The sequence below is a fragment of the Echinops telfairi genome, unplaced genomic scaffold, assembly GCF_000313985.2.
Source record: "Echinops telfairi isolate 266 unplaced genomic scaffold, ASM31398v2 ScPeMD7_3533;HRSCAF=4204_0, whole genome shotgun sequence".
In the NCBI taxonomy this organism is placed as follows: domain Eukaryota; kingdom Metazoa; phylum Chordata; class Mammalia; order Afrosoricida; family Tenrecidae; genus Echinops; species Echinops telfairi.
In genome coordinates, this window is record NW_022107431.1 from 64,492,838 (window position 1) to 64,512,164 (window position 19,327).

The 19,327-nt window shown below is 44.8% G+C and overlaps 1 protein-coding gene across 1 annotated transcript in view; it reads left to right on the plus strand.

Annotated features, from left to right (window-relative positions):
• Nucleotides 1-17,976, plus strand: part of LOC115871026 (40S ribosomal protein S26-like) — a 69,021-nt gene extending 51,045 nt beyond the window's left edge. Inside the window, exon 2 of the mRNA XM_030886853.2 lies at nucleotides 17,661-17,976. Coding sequence (XP_030742713.1) covers nucleotides 17,677-17,976 — 300 coding nt within the window. The 5' untranslated portion in view covers nucleotides 17,661-17,676. The remainder of the gene's footprint in view (nucleotides 1-17,660) is intronic.
• The last annotated feature ends 1,351 nt before the right edge of the window (nucleotides 17,977-19,327 follow it).

Below are 19,327 nucleotides of genomic sequence, written 5' to 3' on the forward strand. Positions count from 1 at the left end.
TTGCAGTCACGAATCAAGTGTCCATCCAGCTAATCAAGGATCTTCCTGGTCTTTTTTTTTCCTGGCTGGATTTCTATCCCCATTAAAAGGAGCTCTGGTGGTGTGGTTCTGCATTTAACTGCTAACTGCAAGGTCAGCACTTCGAACCCCTCAGCCCCTCTGCAGTAGGGACTTTCTGCTGCTGTAAAGATTCTCAGTCTTGGAACCTCAGCAGGGGCCGTTCCAGTCTGTCTATAGAATCACTATGAGTCGGTACCAACTTGATGGCAGTGACGCCATCATGGAAAGCCTCATTGAGGTTGGCCTTTGACCTATGACTTGCTTTGGCTCGTGGCGTATTAGTAGACATGACTCTAAGTTTGGAAACAAGGAGACCTGAACCAAACCCCCCCTTGGAGCCAAACCCTGCCATGCTGAGCTGTGACTAACAGATCTGCCCATGCAGACCTGCGAGTGAGAAGTCAATGCTTACTGCTGCACACTATCCAGTTCTTTGTTAGAGCAGCAAACTGGCACCAAGTTGTGCGAAAACAAAAGCCACAGCATCTAGGATGGAGATTATCTATATATTATAGAATGTACTTAGTTAAGTATTTTTATTTTAAATAATACTATATTTAAGATACATTTATAAAAATATATAAAATGCAAGCAGATGATTTTTGAGTGGTAGGCTACAGAGAAGTCCATAATTTATACATTTTAGTATTTTCCAAAAAATCAAATGATTTCATTTTTTATAATTCAAATTCTAAATGCTTTTTAAAAATAGAGATGCATTCCAGTAAAAAATAACAGCAATATACTCAGATATCAGCCTTGCAGCCATAAAGCTGTACTGCGTTAAGAATGCTAATCAGAAATAAGGCTCACTTACTCGCTCCATGATCCATTTATTGAGCAGGTCCTCTCGGTCAGCCAATGGTTTGTAGGGTGTACATGAGCTAGAATGAGACGTAGCGATCGATACAGGTGTATTTTCCCCTTTCTGTGTCATATCTTTGTTTCCTCCCATCACTCATCTCAAGTAAGAGCTTGTTTTTGGTGGGAGGCTACAACCCAAACAGAAAACAAGTGAAAGTCAAAGAAACTTTTTTTTTTTTGCTTTTGAGCTTCCAACAATTTACTTCTTGATATTAACCATAGGATGGGTCCATCTGCTATTGTTTCCACCAGGGCACAGTGATCTCAGCATCAGAATATCTGCATGTACAAACAGACCCCTTCTCGTCGTTATACTAGTGGGCTTCAAAAGCTCTTGGTAAGTGGCATCGAGAGATAAAGGAATATTTCCACGAACTTTCTGCATGTAGCCCCCTCACAGCCTAGAAACCTCAGGGAGATCAGGAATGGAAGAAAGGGGTACGCAGATTCCATGAGGAAGAGGAACTTGGAGAGACGTGCTGTGTGCTATGTTATCCTCTCCTCAGAGCTCCTGGGTGTGGGTATCTCTTAGCACTCTTGGTTGCTGACAGAAAGGTCGGGAGTCCAAGTTCATCCACCAATGCCTCAGAAAATGAGGTGTCTAGAAACCTAATGAATGATCTGCTTCTGAAAAATCTCCATGGAAAACTGGAGCACAGTTCTACTCCGGCATCGGTGCCTAGCAATAGGTAGAACCAACTGGAGGGAAATCCACTGGTTCCCTTCCCCAAGGTAGGGAGAGAGTCTGCCGTGGGACAGCCAGCCTCACAGTGGGGTCTGCTATCAAGTAAACTCGGACTCACAGTAGACAGCCTCCACTTTCTCCTGTGGAGCAGCGGTGGTTTCAAACTGCTGACCTTTCCATTAGCAGCCTGACGTGCAACCACCACACCTCCAGAACTCCTGTGTCCAGAGGGTGAGGAAAGGGCAGACTTACTCCTCAGCTCCGGGTTCTGCAGCCTCCACTGGGGCTTACAGTGGAGGTGTATCTGTGTCCCCAGGGGCGAGGGGCTGCCAGAGAGGTGAGAGGGCCTCAGAGAAAGAGGCAGGAGCCTGGGGAGGAGTGCGGGGCCTGAAGCAGAGTGGCATCTGGAATGGCACTTGAGCGGGTCTTAGGAGGACCCATTGGAAGAGCCCACAAAGAGGAAGAGGAGACTGGATTTTCTTGCTCAGGAATGCCAGCCAGAAACAAAGGAGAAGTCCTGAGAGCATGAAGCCACTAAGTCCAGAAAGAATTGTTTTCTCCCCTCTAGGCTGCTCCCCGCCTGAGCTTTTATGCTCCTGGATGGGGATCCGAGCTGGGGAGGGTGGAGGCCAACACCCCCCACTGACCTTGCTGCAACCATGAGGCGGTACTCCAAATTGCATGGTGCTCTTAGGTGGTACCTGAATTCGAGGTAACCAGATGGTTATTGCGAGGGAAAAAAACAAAACCAATGACCACTATGGATATATCCATCAACATCACATTCCTCCTGGTCCGAGCCTGGGCACACATTCACCCACGGGAAGTAGCTTTTTATTACTTACAGGATGCAGGCAGCATACAACTGGGGAAAGTTTCATTGCAAGTGGTTCCTCCTGGCTCTGCAGCTGGCAAGGAAGAGATGGCCACTTTGCCTTGCACACCCCACTTTGTGGCACAGGCGAGGGTTTAGGTAGACCCATATCTACTGCCAATTTCCGCCTGACCAGCCAGGTCCACTTAGGTCAGTGGTTCTCAACCTGTGGGTTGCGACCCCTGTGGGGGTCGAATGACCCTTTCACAGGGGTTGCCCGATTCATAAAAGTAGCAAAATTATAGTTGTAAAGTCGCAACGAAAATAATTTTGTGGTTGGGGGGCCACCACAACATAAGGAGCTGTATTAAAAGGTCACGGCATTAGGAAGGTTGAGAACCCCTGGCTTAGGTGGACTGTAAGTTTTTTACTATGGGTGCCTGACCTGCACCATAGCTGAAGAGATGAAGAAAATATTCTTTCTTGGCTACATAATATTCCCAGCTAACGTGACCAATTGCTTCTTTTTAAGTCTGCTAATAAACATGCTAAGGGCATCATACTTGGTAACGGAGAGGGGCAGTAATATTGAGGAAGGTTCCCAATGAGATGGATTGACACAGTGGCTGCAACACCAGGCAATGTTTCATTCTGTTGTGCATAGGGTTGCTATGAGCTTGAACCGACTCGATGGCACCACCACCACCACCACCATCAACAACAGCCTCCTACTGTGTGGTGTCCCCAGACTTCCTGAGGAGAGAGGAGTAGCTTGCCCAGAGCTGTGTCTTTCTATCGTTGCTGACAAACATCAGGCCCTCATGTTTTCTCTGAGGTCTAAAGATGCCAACAGGAAGAGGAGTGGAGAAAACATAGCCTCCTGGCTTCTCCAAAGAATTTGCTCCTCCCAGAGGGCCACGTTTCCCTACTCACAGCTATCAGCAAGGGCAGGAACAGATTCCACACTGGGTCCAAAGGATGACAGTGTGGACATCAGCAAGATTGGTCCCAAAATGAAACTGTATTTGCTACTTAAAGTGGTTGCATCTAGGAACCTAAAGTGACTTGCGTGGGAAGAGAAGAGAAAAATTCCAACAGGCTTCCAGATCTTTCATTGTGGAGAAGATGACTCTCAGCAAATCAAGTTTCTATTTCTTCCCTCTTTTTTCCTTAATATTTCTTATTATGAATTAGGTGGGGGTTTACATTTTATCCAACCCCCCACCAACGGTTCTATTGGCATATAATTCATCCATCATACAATTCAATAGTTCCATCACACCAAGAAGAGTTTGTACCGTCATCATCACAATCAGTTTGAGAACATTTTCTTCATTCTTGTCCTCGTTGTTATGAGCTTCCCTCTAGTTCTCTTCTTTTTAGTTCCATCGAATAAAGTTTCCAGGGCTCATGGGAAACAAAAACAAAGCTGTATTTGGATAGTGTCACGAGGTCTGCTTAGTCCACAAACCGGTCTCAGGAAGAAAACTTGACCGACTCCCACTTCTCCTCAGGCCAGAGCAGAGCGTCGAATTCGTGGGAGAGCGAGCTTGGAGAAGAGAGCTGGGCTCGGGGAGGTGGGCTGGGAAAGACCGGGGCGGTCCGTGCTCCTCAGCCTAGTTCTGGGTAGTTGGAAGTCGGTTGGAAGTGAAGATAGATGCCCCTTTATTCTCTCTCCTCCTCCACGCTTGGGGCTTTGGGGAATCTCAGAGTAGAGGTGTCCTTTGCCTTGCTTCTGGTGGGCTTTCCAGGAGTGGCCCTCTGTGCTGTCTTTGGGGTAGGAAGGGGAGGGGTAATAGGCCTCATTTGGGAGGCCTGAAGAATTTTCTAAAAGTGGTTGTCCTCCATCCCAAAGTGGGTTCGTTAGTGCAGAGAGCAAGAGCAGTGCCGCTCCAGAGCGCCTGGGCCCGGAGCCCAGGTAGAAGGAGTCCGCTCTGCAAGAGAGCCAGCCGAGGACTAAGCGATGAAGAAGTAGCTGCCGCTGTTTATCTCGGGCGCCCTCCACCATCGGAGGCCCAATCTGTCAGCTTATCCTGTCGCTGGGATTGCTCCCACCAGCAGGGTGTGATGGACAGTTTGTGGTGGGGCTTCCACACTGAGACCGACTAGGAAACGCAGCCTGGCGGTCTACTTTCGAAAGGGAGGGCACGACAATCCTACGGATCATCACAGACTATTGTCTAATTCAGTGCTGGGAGGCGCTATCGGCGTAGCAGTGCTATAATGGAAGTCGCTGTGGAGGTGACTCTGACTCATGGAGGCTCCTTGTGTACCCAGAGTAGGATCTTCCATGGTACACTCTCCAGGATGTCACGAAACTCGAATCCTACCATAGGTGACCTTTGACACCGGTTTCTTTCCCCTAAAACAATGGGCAAGTTGGGTTCTACCTCAAAATAAGGGTTACCTTTGCTGAATAGAAGTGGGGGGCAGAAGACAAGGAAGACTTAGTGATTGCAGCACGCACTTGGCTAGCATCGTAACACCCCCAGACGGATGGAGAAGTAAGTAAGATGCTGCTGAAACCTTTCTGTTTTCCTTCCTTGCCGACAAGAGCTTCCTCTATTAAAGCAAATGTATTCACACTTGCCTTTTCTATTTGTGGCATGGACAAATACATAGCCTCGAGAAGTCTGATGAAAGAAAACCCACCTTCCTTCAGACTTTCTTTAGCCTCTGCATTTGGAAACATAATTTATTCCATTTCAATGGTATTCTAACCCCCCACCCCACCCCCGACTAGTTAGTTGGACACTGAATCTATTCTATTGCTGGCAAGACAATCTTCAGCAGCACATTTTCTGGTTCCCTGGAAAACTGCTGACTCCCCCAGCTTTCATCGGCTTATTCAGCACAGACGGGCTGCACAGCAGGATTGGACGCCACACACAATTGAGCTGGAGCCATAGAGGGGAGGGGAGCCTTGTGTAGTTGATTGCCGCAGGGACATTTCCCACTCGTGCCAGTGTGCCTCCGCTTCCGTTTAAAGGTGCTTATCTTCCTTGCTGCTGAGTTCTGTTCTTTCTTGTAGCGGCAACCATCATGTAGGGCGGGAATTAATATTGTCCGTGCTATGCCTATTGAGCTGTGCATACTTAGCAGAGAGAGGGCTCAGTGGCTGCTGAGTAAATACAAGTAGTGACCCCTATTTCCAGCTACACACACTCTCACACACACATGCACGCACGCACGTTTCAGAGAGGTAGGAGGGTGCCATTATAGACAGGAACAATCTACATTGAAAGTGGGTTTGTTGTCCCCCCCTTTTTAATGGTTTGCTCCCCTGAAACACATCAAACTAAACCCATTACCATTGAGTCAATTCCAACTTAGAGTCAAGTCAAACTGCCTCAGGGGGTTTTCCAAGACTGTCAATCCCCATGGACCCAGACTGCCACCTCTTTCTCTCACAGAGCAGCTGGTGACTTTGTTGAACCTCCTGCCTTTTGGTTGGCAGATGATTACTTAACTACTGCTCCACCAGGGCTCCTTGTATTTTGTATTTCCATAAAGATATGTTGTGTGTGCGGGAGGGGGGGGGATATAATGTGTAAGATAATTGGCTATGGAAAAAGTTGCATGAATTATTCAAATGGTTAAAACCAGGTGTGACAGTTACATAATCTGGTGTCAATTTGAGGATTCAGAGAGAAGGGGTGGGGTCTAGTCTGTCGATCAGGTAGTAGCTTGATGACCTCATTTGGAGGCACTAAGAAGACAAATAGCTAGCTGGAGGCGGGACACATGCTCACTCCCTGTGAGACATCCCTGTGGAGAAGACAGATGGAGAGAGTTTGATGGAGCTAGACCTCTGGAGCTGGAGAAGCCACATGGAGACCCCTGCCAGCGCTGAGATGCTTACAACACAACTGGATCCACTAGACTTCCTACCCACTGACCTGTGATCTTCCTACATTTGATTTCACTCCATGTGTTTCGTGAGTCTGAAGAGGACTTTATAGGTTGGTATCAGACATATGGCCTAATATCAGACTTATGGACTTGATCTGGACTGGGCTGGGATGTTTTCTCAATATTCAACTGCTCTTATATATAAAGCTCTTTCTTATACACATATGAGTGTCTATGGATTTGTTTTTCTAGTCTACCTGGACTAGCACAACAGGTCATGTAATTTGATGATGTTTATCAAGGAGTTCAATTCTCCACTTGCTAAAATTTTCTTTGAATTGCAATTATAAACGGGTTGTCTTTATTCAGGTTTTAATTTTTCACTGCATTTATATTGAGGTTCATGTTCTTCTCTATGTGGTTTATGCTGGAAATGATAAACAGTTTTTAATCTTAAATATCAAGAAGCAGAGTAGTTTAGTAACCGAGCAGAGCATTGCAAAGTGATTGTTATTTAGGCCACCACTGTGCTGAGTGGACTAGAAAGCCTGCCACTGGTTTGTCTTTTACACCGGAGAAAGGTCGTGTCCTGTACTGAAACTTCAAAATCAGGCAGACTCTGATTTGTACCTCGCTGGTCAAATCAACAGAGCTATATTCTGAGGAACAGCAAGGTTCTATCTTAGACTTCTCGCCTACTGTCTGGGAGACCTGATTTTGATCCTAACCAACGCACTTCACGTGCACCATTGCCCATCTGCCAGTGGAGGCGTGCATGTTGCTGTGACACCGGCGGGATTGCAGCAGAGCTTCAAGACTAAGACGGACAAGAAGAAAGGCCTGGAGATCTGAAAATCGGCTGATAAAACGGAGGGGTTCAAGGGCTCAATGGAAAGTAAATGTCTAGAAAAGAATGGTGGAATATGTGTACTAGTATGTCGGGTACAAATGATGTATGGTTTGCAACAAGAGTTGTATGAGCCCCCAATAAAATGGAAAAAAAATGGATGACAGCTCTTCAATCTGCAACTGATCATGGGGACCCAGGGACATTTACTTTCACTGGGCAGGGGATGGTCCCAAATCTGGGGTCAGCTGATGGCAACTAATATTTCTCTGGTTGGGTAACTGTCTTTCAATGTCAGGAACGCTATTGTGTGGCTGTCATCCAAAACAACGTACTGCTTCTTCCCTGCACTATTGTTGAGCAAACGCCTATCATCACCATCAGCGTCCTGCAGCTGTCCCTCCCCCAGGTGTCTGGAAAGCCTTCAGTGCAAGGGCGTTTTCTTTGTGCAGGAAGAGCTCAATACATGTTTTTGAATAAATGTTTGTGCTTTCAGGATTATAGTCTTACTACTGTTCCTCGAGGCAATAATGGATGGTTTCTGAAATGAAGGCTTGGGAAAAAAATCAGCTTTCGTAATGTGGAAAGAAAATCAGCTTTTCATTTTTCTGGACTCTTTATATTAAAGCTGTATTTCAATACAACTCCATTGGTCTATTCTGCGGATTTTGTAACCTTCATCGGCATTGTCACGGACTTGCTTATTGTTAGGGGCAGTCCAGTCACGCTGACGCACGGTGACCCCATGTGTGCAGAAAAGAGCTGCTCCAGGGGTCTTCCAGGCTGTGACCTCTTAGGAGGAGAATGTCAAGCCTGCCTTCTAGGTGAGTTTGAAAAACCAACCTGTTGACTTGCACTGGAGTGCTTAGTGTGTGTGCTACACCCACACCCCCAAACCAAGCCAAACCAAACCAAACCAAACCAAACCCAAACCCCATTGTTGTTGAGTAGGTTCCAACTCATGGCAACCCTATAAGACCAAGCAGGCCTGCCTTAGATGGTTTCCAAGGTTGTCAGTCTTTCCCGAAGCCAACTGCTTCACTTTTCCCTGGCAGGTTCGAACCACTTACCTTTAGGTTAACAGCCAGAGGCTTTACCAGTAGACCACAAGGTCCTTTTACAGACTTTGCTGCTATTTGTGTGTACAATTCATAGCGACCCTAGAGAACAGAGTAGAACTGCCATAGGATTTCCTAAGCTTTAACCTCGGCTGGAACGAATTGTCAGGTCTTTTCTTTCTCAGAGAAGTTGGATGGGTTTGCACCACAGACCTACAGGCTCATAGTTGAACGCTTAACCATTGTACCGTCAGCACTTCTTTCACGGACCGCAACCATCTTTAGTGTTCACGATTACATCCCCATCTATAAAACACTTAAGAATAAATTTAGTAAAATGTGTGTAATACTGGTACACTGAAAACTGCACGACATCGCTGAAAGAAATTTAAAATGACCTAACTAGATGGAAGAAGTCCCTGAGTGGTGCCAATGAGGAAGCACTTGGCTACTAATGGAAAGGTGGGAGGTTAGACTCCACCGATAGGCACCTAGGCAGAAAGGCCTGGTGACCTACTCGTAGAAACTCAGCTATTGAAAAGGCTACGGAGCACAGTTCTACCTCTTTCCCCATGTGGTCTGTGGTAGCCAGTCTTTAAAGTGCGAGCTGCACCAAGTTTCTTACATGGCAGAGCCAACACTGTTCAGGTGTCAGTTGCCCCCAGATGGATCAATGGATTCACTGCAATCTCTTTATGTATTGCTTGCTCTCCGTGTAGACGGGATTTCTCTCCTCTGAAGCAGTTAGCTCTGATGTTCTGCAGAGCTGGCATGTGTGCTGAGTTCACAGTCCCCAGAGCTTATGCACCATGTAGAACATGCTATTTTTTATTTGTTCTGCTTTATACTCATGTAGGTGGGATGCTTTCTTGGGTAGCAAAGGTGACGATATTTCAAAATTCAAATTTGTAAGATTTTATGTTTTTAAGCTAGTTTTCCATGGAAACCACTGGAGAAATTCAAAGAGTAAGTGAGCTCATATGAAATAGTTGAGTCCAGTTATTTTAAGTTAAGCTGAGGTTGTTGTTATATAAGTTGTCAAAATATGCTTTTATTCTTCCTTTTAATGAAACAAGTTCAGGTACCTAGAACAACAACTGACTGTGAGTGAATTCATTTAGTAGGATTTGGGCCATTGTTATTGGAAAGGAAGTGATGATTTAAGAGCCCTTGTTCTCCATTGCCTGGAGTCTCCCGGTGTGTGCTCTGGGGACCAGACAAATAGACATCTTCTGGGTGCTTGTTAGAAATGCAGAACCCACGCTCCACCCCAGACCCATTCATTCAGAATCTATATGCTCATGATTCCCAGGTGATTCCCATATACATTAAAATGTTAGAAAACTGCCCATTTCTTCTCAACCACAAAGCCCCAAGTTGTCCTGGTAGTGCTATGGGTTCACCACAGTCAGTGGTTCAAACCCGCCAGCCACTCCTAGGGAGAAAAATGAGATGTATCCTCACATCATGAATTACAGTGTGGAAAACCCTTTATAGGGTCATTATGGATTGGAATAGACTTACTGGCAGTGAGTTTTTGTGAGTATTTTTTTGCACAGCACCCAGCTTTATTTCTTTTGGCAAAGAATGAAACAGTAGGGCTATCATCACTACATCTGTCTTGCAAGAAGTGCACCCAGAGTGCCCCTTAGAGGCAAGGATGGCGAGACTTCATCATGCGTACTTTGGACATGTTGTCAGGAAAGACCAGTCCCTGGAGAAGGATGTCTTGTTTGGTAATGTGCAAAGGTGGTACAATAGAGGCAGCCCCTCCACGAGATGGGCGGCCACAGGGGCTGCCACACGGCCGCAGGCACAGCAAGAGTTGTGAGGATGGTTGCGCAGCACTCTGCAGGCTTTCCTTCTGTTGTCCGCAGTCGCTCGCTATAGGTTGGAAATGACTCGATGGCACCTAACAACAACAACAACAACAACAGTAAACGTCCCACTCTCATGAAACAATTCTTCTCACATGCAACAACACATGGAATTACTTGGCCAATAACATCACTCACTAGTTCCCTCGGACAAGATATAAAATCACAAGGAATTATTCTCAATGTAACACATTGTTGAGGTCACCATTCTCTCTCTCTGTTTGTCCTAATTAAGCTATCTCATTTATTACTCTGTGGTCATGACAGGAACACACCATAACCAAACCTCTGACCAGAACCATTCATCCAAGATGAATAAATTCTAACAAGTAAGCTTTACTTCTTAGGATTTTCTTTTTTATGTGCCCCTCTCTCTTCCTCCGGGTTTCTTCATGATACGCTCATTCATTTTCTGAAACAGGCAAAGCAATTCTTTTTCATCTCCCAATTCCTTCTAAACTTGCTGAGGACAGGCAGCCTCCCCCACAACCCTGTACCCTCCATAGGAGCCAGCACAATGTCCCACAAATACAGAAGACTCCAGAGGGCAGTGAAGTGAGCAGCTACCTAAAGGGATCAACGAGTAAATGAAACCTGCAGCAATTGGAGGTTTCACGAGCCAAAGATCACACAGGGAGACCAGAGTACAGCAAGAGCAGAACATTGGCTCTTGGCCGAAGATTTGGAGACAACCCAGTGTGCTCAGTTTAGTAGCAAAATCTTGGGATTAAACAAGTTCCAACAACTGGTACCAAAGAATCAAATTTAGACCTCTTCTTTGGCTCTGATTGTATGACTAACACCTGGCTGATCCCGTATTTGGCGTCTATTTGCATATGAAATGGACATTCTAAATCAAACTTTAAAATGAAAGCAGCCCAGGAGAAATGCGTCGTGTCTGACGACGAGCTGTTTGTGCTGTTGTCTAGCCCTAGTGGCTCATCTCCCATCTATCCTCATGCGGTTTGTTGGGAAAAGGCCTGGATGGGCAGCTGCAGTCAAGCTCAAGTAGCTCAACTGTCACCAACCAGCCATGGAACCTTGCCCAGCCCAGGTACCATTTCCAGACTTCCGTCTCCTCCACAGCTGACCCATAGTGTCTGCATGGGGGCTGGTTGTATCAGGCAGCATCTCATGATTTCTCTCCCTCGTGCGTCTGTCAGTTTGTTGTAATGTGGTGGCTGTTGTGTTGCCAAGATCCTGGAAGCAATGCCAGTGGCTTTCAAACACCAGCAGCGGCACTCATGTTGGGCAAGTTTCAGTGGAGTTTCTAAAGTAAGAATAGAAAGAAAACACCCAGCAAGCTACTAAAATCAGCCAGTGGAAACTCTGTGGCTCACAGCACACTGTGGCGTACTGCTGGAAGGTGAGTTGCCACGGCTGGCAGGCATGGAAAGTACAGATGGCTGAAGTAAGGGACGTGAGCGTGGCAGCGGTCACGCCAATGGAGCAGGACTAGGCGGTGTTTTATGCTATTGTACACATTGTCACCATGCCTCAGGGCTGACTTAATGGCTACCACCACCACCACCACCACCAACCGGGATTTTTCCAGCTCTAGAAGTTTAAAGCATAGTCCACCATGTACAGCTAGCATTCTTTTTTGGTTGTGCAAAGACCATCTTATCTAATAAATCATAATGTACAATGTTGGTGCGTTGATTCTTCTTCATTCTTCCTGTTCAATTTCACATACATATAAGGCTATTGAGAATACCATAGTTTGGCCAGGTATACCTTAGTCTTTAAGGTAATATCCATGGTCTTCAACATTTTAAAGAGAACTTGCACAGGTGCTCTGCCCAATGCAATATTTTGTCGGATCTTTTGACTGTTGCTTCCATGAGCATTGACTGTGGATCCAAGCAAAATGAAATCCCTGACCACTTTGATTTTGTTCTCACATTATTATGATTTAGTCTAGTGGTCTAGTTGGAGGGTTTTTGTTTTCTTTACATTGAGTTATAATCCATCCTGAAGGCTTCACTCCTTACTCATCACCAGCAAGCGCTTCAAGTCCTCCTCACTTTCTGAAAGCAAAGTTGTGTCATATGCACATTGCAGATTGTCACGAAGTCTTCCTCCATTCCTGAGGCCACTGTCTTCTTCATGCAGCCCAGCTTCTTGGATCATTTGCTCAGCATACAGGTTGAATAAGCAGAGTGAAAAGATACAACCCTGGTACGCACTTTAAATATTTTAAGTACGTACATAATTTTAAGCCAGGCAGCATTCCCTTGTTCTGTTCATATGCCTGCCTCTTGATACATTTATAGGCTCTGAATATCTTTGTATAGTCAATAAAATACAAGTAAACATCTCTCTGATATTCTCTGCTTTCAGCCAAGATCCATCTGACTTCAGCAATGATATTGCTCATGGTGTATCCTCTTTTGCATCCAGCTTGCTTGAATTTCTGGCCCTTCCTGATCAATGTACTACTGCAACCACTGATGAATGATCTTCAGCAAAATTGTACTTGTGCGTGATGCTAACCATATTTCATTAATGATAAGGATAATTTCCACATTCATTGGATCACCTTTCTTTGGAATGGGCACAAACATGGATCTCTTCCAGTCAATTGGCCAGGTATCTGCCTCTTTTTTTTTTTGCATAAAAGAGGAGTACTTCCAGTGCTTCATCAGCTTATTTAAACATTTCAGTTGGCATTCCTGGAGACGTTTTTTGCTGTTGCCTTTAGGGCAGCTTGGATTTCTTTCTTTTAGAACATATGCTATCTCTTGAAATGGTTGTATGTTGACCAGCTCTTTTTGGTATAGTAACCAATTATGGTTTGGAGAAGAATATTGAAAGTACTATGGACTGCCAGAAGGACAAGCACATCTGTCTTGGAATAAGTATAGCCAGAATCCTCCTTAGAGGCCAGGACATAGTTTGAAAGTGTTATCAGGAGAGACCAGCCCCTGGAGAGGGACATCAAGCTTGGTGAAAAGGAAGACTGTCAAAGAGATGGATTGACAAAGTGGCTGCAAAAATGGGCTCAAACATGACACCAATTGTGAAGATGATGCAGGATCAGACAGCACTTTAGGCTGTTATACACAGGGTCATTATAAGTTGGAACTCACTTGATTGCACCCACCACCACCACCACCAACAACAACAACAACAGCAACAGAATTCTGGTGATGGGTTTTCAGATGTTGAACAGCTGTGCAAGAAGGCCCTAAAAAGGAATGACTGCTCCAATAATGACTATTGCTTCTAGTACTAAAATATTTGTTCAATGTACCTAGTGTGTGTACACTTACTTACTTACCATTGCCATTGCATCAATGCTGGCTGATTCATAGTGACCCCATAGAACCGGCTAGAGCTACCACCACTGTGAATTTCTGAGACCATAACTCTTTACCAGAGTAGAAATCCCCATCTTACTCCCATAGAGCCGCTGGTGGTTTCAAACTGCTGACCTTGCAGTTAGTAGCCCAATGTGTAATCACTATGCCGCCAGGGCTCCATATATTGTGTTCTAGGCCCTGGCATTAAGAGTTGAATAGAAAAATTTTGCACCTAAAAATTATAATAAGCATACTTGACTTACTAGGAGGATTAATTCAAGGAAGAAATAATATGTACAAAATTGAGAATGGGAGAATTGGAAAGAGGCTAGTGAGTTAGTTTATTGTGCCAACCTGGCCGATAAACACATGTGGGGTTAATTGAAGGGCAGAGAGATAAATGGCTTGGTCAGTCTCACCTTTCTAGTTCTCAGGTCTCTTGCTTTGTGATGGTAGGACCAGGGTGCAGCTGCCTTAGCCAGTTCCCTGCTTCAACTGACAAGATTCACTTCCTGCAAGACATCCCTGAGGAGAAGCCACATGGACCTACCCTGATGCAGCCCTGGGTGCTGGAGCAGCCATGTGGAGACCCCTGCCAGTGCTGAGATGCTTACACGTTCACTGATTAGACTTTCTTCCTGCGGTCAGCATCTTTGCATCTGTTTTGTGAGATGGAGGAGCACTTTGTGGATTGGTGTCGGATGTATGGGTTAATGGTGGACTTGTGGGCTTGGGCAGCACTGGGTTGGGATGTTTTCTTTGATGTGCACTTAACCTTTATATAAAACTCTCTCTTATACATGAGTTTCTGTGGATTTGTTTCTTTAAAGTACCCAGACTAATACAGCTAGTGTGAGTGGCGTGTGGTGAATGAGGGGGAGGATCGCGTAGGAAGTGACTGAGAGGCCTGTTCCAGACCCAGAAGAAAGTAAAGGACAATCTGAAAAATGTCCTTTGGGTCTAACAACATTGCTGAGTTTGAATGAAAAGCCTTTGGAGGATTGGGGGTGGAGATGAAATCATAGATGGACTGAGAATGGGCACCTCTTTGAGTAATTTGATTATAAAAAGGAAAATGGAGAGGGGAAAATTGTTCCCTTTTTTAAAATGGGAGAGGATAGAAGGGAGAGGTTGGGATAGAAGATATAGGAGAAGGGAACAGATAGGATTCTGGATAATGGGAGGTGAGGGAAGTGGAGCACAAGTGGACAGCTTTGGCTTTCGGTGAAGGGAGACACTCTTCTATTGTAATCCCTGCCTGGATTACAAGGGGGTGGAAGAACAGAGTATGGCGTTTCCCAGTGTCTGCCTGAAGAATCGCGTTCCCTAGATGCCATAGCAACGGACTGCATGAGCCACCAGACTAGCCCACAGCTGTGTGATTGACCATGTCAGAGACCCTTTCAGTCTGTAACATTGCAAAGAAAGCTGAGAAATGTTCTTGAGAGATTCTGAGACACTGATTTCTATGAACATAACCTGTTTTCTGAAGAACATGCATTGCTCCAGCCTCATACACCGGGGCACAGAGTTTCCAGTAGGCTTTCCACTAGGATGCAGTTATGGACTGCCCAAACTCCAGCCAAGGAGACTGCCCGGACCCAGATAACTTGTAACCGAGGCTTTTAGCCCAAGATCTATGTCTCCAAGTTGAAGGACGTATACAGCGTTTCAAAGATTTTCTCTTGATGCTTTTTCCTCATTTTGCCCTGTGCTACCCAATTTTCCTTTTCTTTGGGATGCTCTTTCCTGTTATATGTGGACACATGTCTCCAGCAGGCCCTGTCCAGATCATTGGATTCAACAATATGCTTGATCTCAATTCACCTCTTTTCCCGATGTAGCCAAATCTGTGCTGAAGGATAAATGATTCTTCAGCAAATTGCATATTGTTGTAGTGAGGAGCCATCAAGTAGGCTCTGACACATAGCAACCCTCTGTACAAATGAACAAAACACTGTCTGGTCCTGCACCTTCCTCACGATTGTTCCTAAGCCTGAGCCCATTGATGCAGCCACCGTGTCAGTCAATCTCATCAAGGGCTTTCCTCTTGTTCGCTAGCCCTCCACATTACCAAATATAGTAAATATAGATCAGTCCTGCTCCAGGGACTGCTCTCTCCTGACATTATGCCCAAAGTATGTAAGATGAAGTCTTTCCATCCTTGCTTCTAAGGAGCACTTTGACCTTGTTTCTTCCAATATAGATCGGTTTATCCTTTTAGCAGTCCATGGCACTTTCAATATTCTTCTACAGCACCACAATTCAAATGTATAGGTTTTTCTATAGTCTTCCTTATTAAATGGCCAATGTTCACATGCATATGATGCGACGGAGAATACCATGGCTTTTAGTCAGGTGCACCCTAGACCTCAAAGCAACATCTGAGCTCTTCAATATTCTAAAGAGGTTGTGGTAGTTACATCATCTGGTGTCAATTTGAGGATTAAGAGTGTAGGGGTGGAGTCTAGCCTGTCAATCAGATCATAGCCAACGAGGCCTCTGGGTGGGCATGGCCTTCTGAGAATTCTGTGAATTCCGGTATTTCCACTTTGGAGGCAGAAGACACTTTTCTCTCTCTGCTCAATCCTTGTGAGACATCCTAGCTGACAAGAAGCTCTCCCTCAGCTCATTCCATGAGAGATGCTCTACTGACAAGATACATGGTGCTACATCCTGAGAGCTGGAGAAGCCACATGGACCTACCCTGATGCAACCAGACCTCTGGAGCTGGAGAAGCCATTAGAGACTTCTGCCAGCACTGAGATGCTTACAACTCCACTGGATCGACAAGACTTCCAACCCACTGGCCTGTGATCTTCCTACATTTGGCATCATTGCATGTGTTGCGTGAGTCTGAAGAGCGCTTTATAGATTGGTATCGGACATATAGGCTAATAATGGATTTATGGACTTGATCGGGACTGGGTTAGGACATTTTCTTAATATTCTATTGCTCTTGTATATAAACTTCTTTCTTATATACACATGAGTGCTCATGAATTTGTTTCTGTAGCATACCCAGACTAGCACAGAGGTCTTGTGCAGGAGATTTACTTAATGCAACCAGTCTTTTAATCTCTTGACTGCTGCTTCCATGATCATTGATTGTGGATCTAAGACAAAATCTTTAATGATTTCAATATTTTCTTCATTTATCATGATGTTACCTATTGGTTGAATTATGAGGATTTGAGGTTGTAATTCACACTGAAGGCTACAATCCTCGCTCTTCATTAGGAAGTGGTTCAATTCTTCCCATACTTTCAGCAAGCAAGAAAGCATACCTCAAGTTCTTTATAAGCCTTCCTCCAATCCTGATGTCACACTCCTCTTCATATAATTCAGCTTCGCTGATTATTTGCTCAGCATGTAGATTAAACAAATATGGTGAGAGGCTGCAAGCTTTTCCTGATTTGAAACCATTTACTATTCCCTTGTTTTGTTAGCAAACATGTCTCTTGATCCATGTAAAAGTTCCAAATGAGAACAATGAAGTATTCTGGAATTCCCTTTCTTCTCAAGGTTGTCCACAGTTTATTATGGTCCACACAGTCGAATGTCTTTGAATAGTCAATGAAACACAGGTAAACATCTTTCTTGTATTCTCTGGTTTGAGCCAAGATCCATTTGACATCAGCAATAATATCCTTTGTCCCATGGCCTCTTCTGAATCTGACCTGAACTTCTGGCAGTTCCCTGTCAATGTGTTGCTGTAACCATTGTTGGATGATCTTAAGCAAAATTTTACTTGTGTGTGATATCAATGATATATCGTTCTATAGTTTGAGTATTCTGTTGGCTCACCTTTCTTTGGAATGGGCACATAGGCACAGTCTTGTTAGGCATAACCATTAATTATAAAATGTTCCTGTATCCTTGCCTCACATCCAAAATAAATTCATTGCTACTGAATTAATGCCAATACATAGCAGCCCTATATATGGATTCCAAGACTGTCAATCCCTATAGGAGCAATAGTCTCATTTTACTTCCTTTCATCAGCTGGTGGGTTTGACCTACGGACCTTTTGACTAGTAGCCCAATGTCTAGCCTGCAATGTCATAAAGTGTTAAAACTCACGGTCATCAAGTTGTTTCATATTCTGAAAATCCTTGCATGGTGCCTCTGGGGCGGTAAATCTTTACAGGAGTAGATAACTTACTTATCTTTCTCCTTTGGAGTGATGAATGGTTTTGTGGGTTTGAGCCATAATTCTTGAAGTTAGTCCAACACTTTCCTTTCCATAAAGCACCACCAGAGCTCCTACATAAAATGTTCTTTGTTGCTCCCTCTAGCGTCCTCGCTTCCGAGATGACAACGAAAAGGCGAAACTACAGCCGTGCCAAGAAAGGCCACAGCCATGTGCAGCCCATTCGCTGCCAGAACTGCACCCGCTGCATGCCCAAAGACAAGGCCATGAAGACGTTCATCATAAGAAACATAGTGGAGGCCGCGGCCGTCAGAGACATTTCCGAAGCGAACGCCTTTGACGCATGCGTGCTTCCCAAGCTGTACGTGAAGCTGCATTACTGTGTGAGTTGTGCCATTCACAGCAAGGTGGTTAGGAACCGGTCACATGAAGCCCAGAAGGAACGAACCCCCCCACCTTGATTTAGACCTGCAGGTGCTGCCCCACGACCTCCTCCAAAGCCTATGTAAAGTTTAGAAGCTGAAGAAAAACAAACCTGAAAGGAAATAAAATGAAAATTGTTCATGGGGGAAAAAAACGTTCTTTGTTTTTTTGGGTACCTTCAAATTGGTTCTGCACACAACAGAACAAAACACTGCCTGGTCCTGCCCCATCCTCACAATTATGTTTGAGCCCATTATTGTAGCCATGGTGTCAATCCATCTCATTGAGGATCCTCCTCTTGCTGACCCTGGGCTTTACCAAGCATGATGTATTTTTCCAGGGACTGGTCTCTCCTGTTAACATGTCCAAAGTACCATATATACTCGAGTATAAGCCAACTCAAATATAAGCTGAGGCACCTAATTTTACTACAAAAACAGAAAACTTATTGACTCAAGTATAAGCCTAGGGTGGGAAATGCAGCAGCTACTGGTAAATTTCAAAATAAAAATAGATACCAATACAATTACATTAGTTGAGGCATCAGTAGGTTAAATGTTTTTGAATATTTATTTCAAAGAAAAACAGTAAACTAGATCTGTAAATGGAAAAGAGGGTCAACAAAATCAATACGGTATCAACAGTAACTTTAAAAGTATGAAAACCTTAGCTCAATCAGCAACCAAGCTAAAACACAAGAGTTAAAATCTTTCAAAACTGGATTCCTTCTCATCATTTGGATGTGGTGCACCCCAAGTACCAGCACACAGAAGCGGGAAGGTTCTTGCTCAGTATGGCATGGGCAACTCAGAGGCTGCTGGCGTGCAGGAGAAAATAAGAGCGGTGATAGGTGAAATCAGCTGTCATCGGACCACCCACAGAGATTTCAGGCACCCGCAGATGAGCAGGAAAGACAGAGGACACCCACACTGCACTGAAGAACAGGTAAATGGGACCCTTATTGGAGTGTAAGTCAAGGGGGAGCTTTTTCAGCATAAAACATGCGTTAAAAAACTCGGCTTATACATGAGTATATCCGGTACATGAAAGGAAGTCTTCCTATCCTTGCTTCTGTCTAGTAGTTTGGTGGTACTTTTCTAAGATAGTAGGTATAATTCTTTTTGTTCATAGAGAACCTGGCAAAAGCCACCACAAATCTTTGGAAACACGTGTCAGCTACCCAGAGCATGTTTTCTTCACTGAGTTACCAAGAATGAGTTGGCAGCAAGAGGTTTTCAATAGCAGGGTGATGCCAGATATCATGTCTAATCAGTCCATGGAAGGTTTCAGTGATCTCCCTTCCGACTGCCCAAATCATATTGTTGGGGTCCAGATTTTATTAGATTTGAGCAGGGGCTGGATATGAAATCATGCGCCAGAGACAGAGTT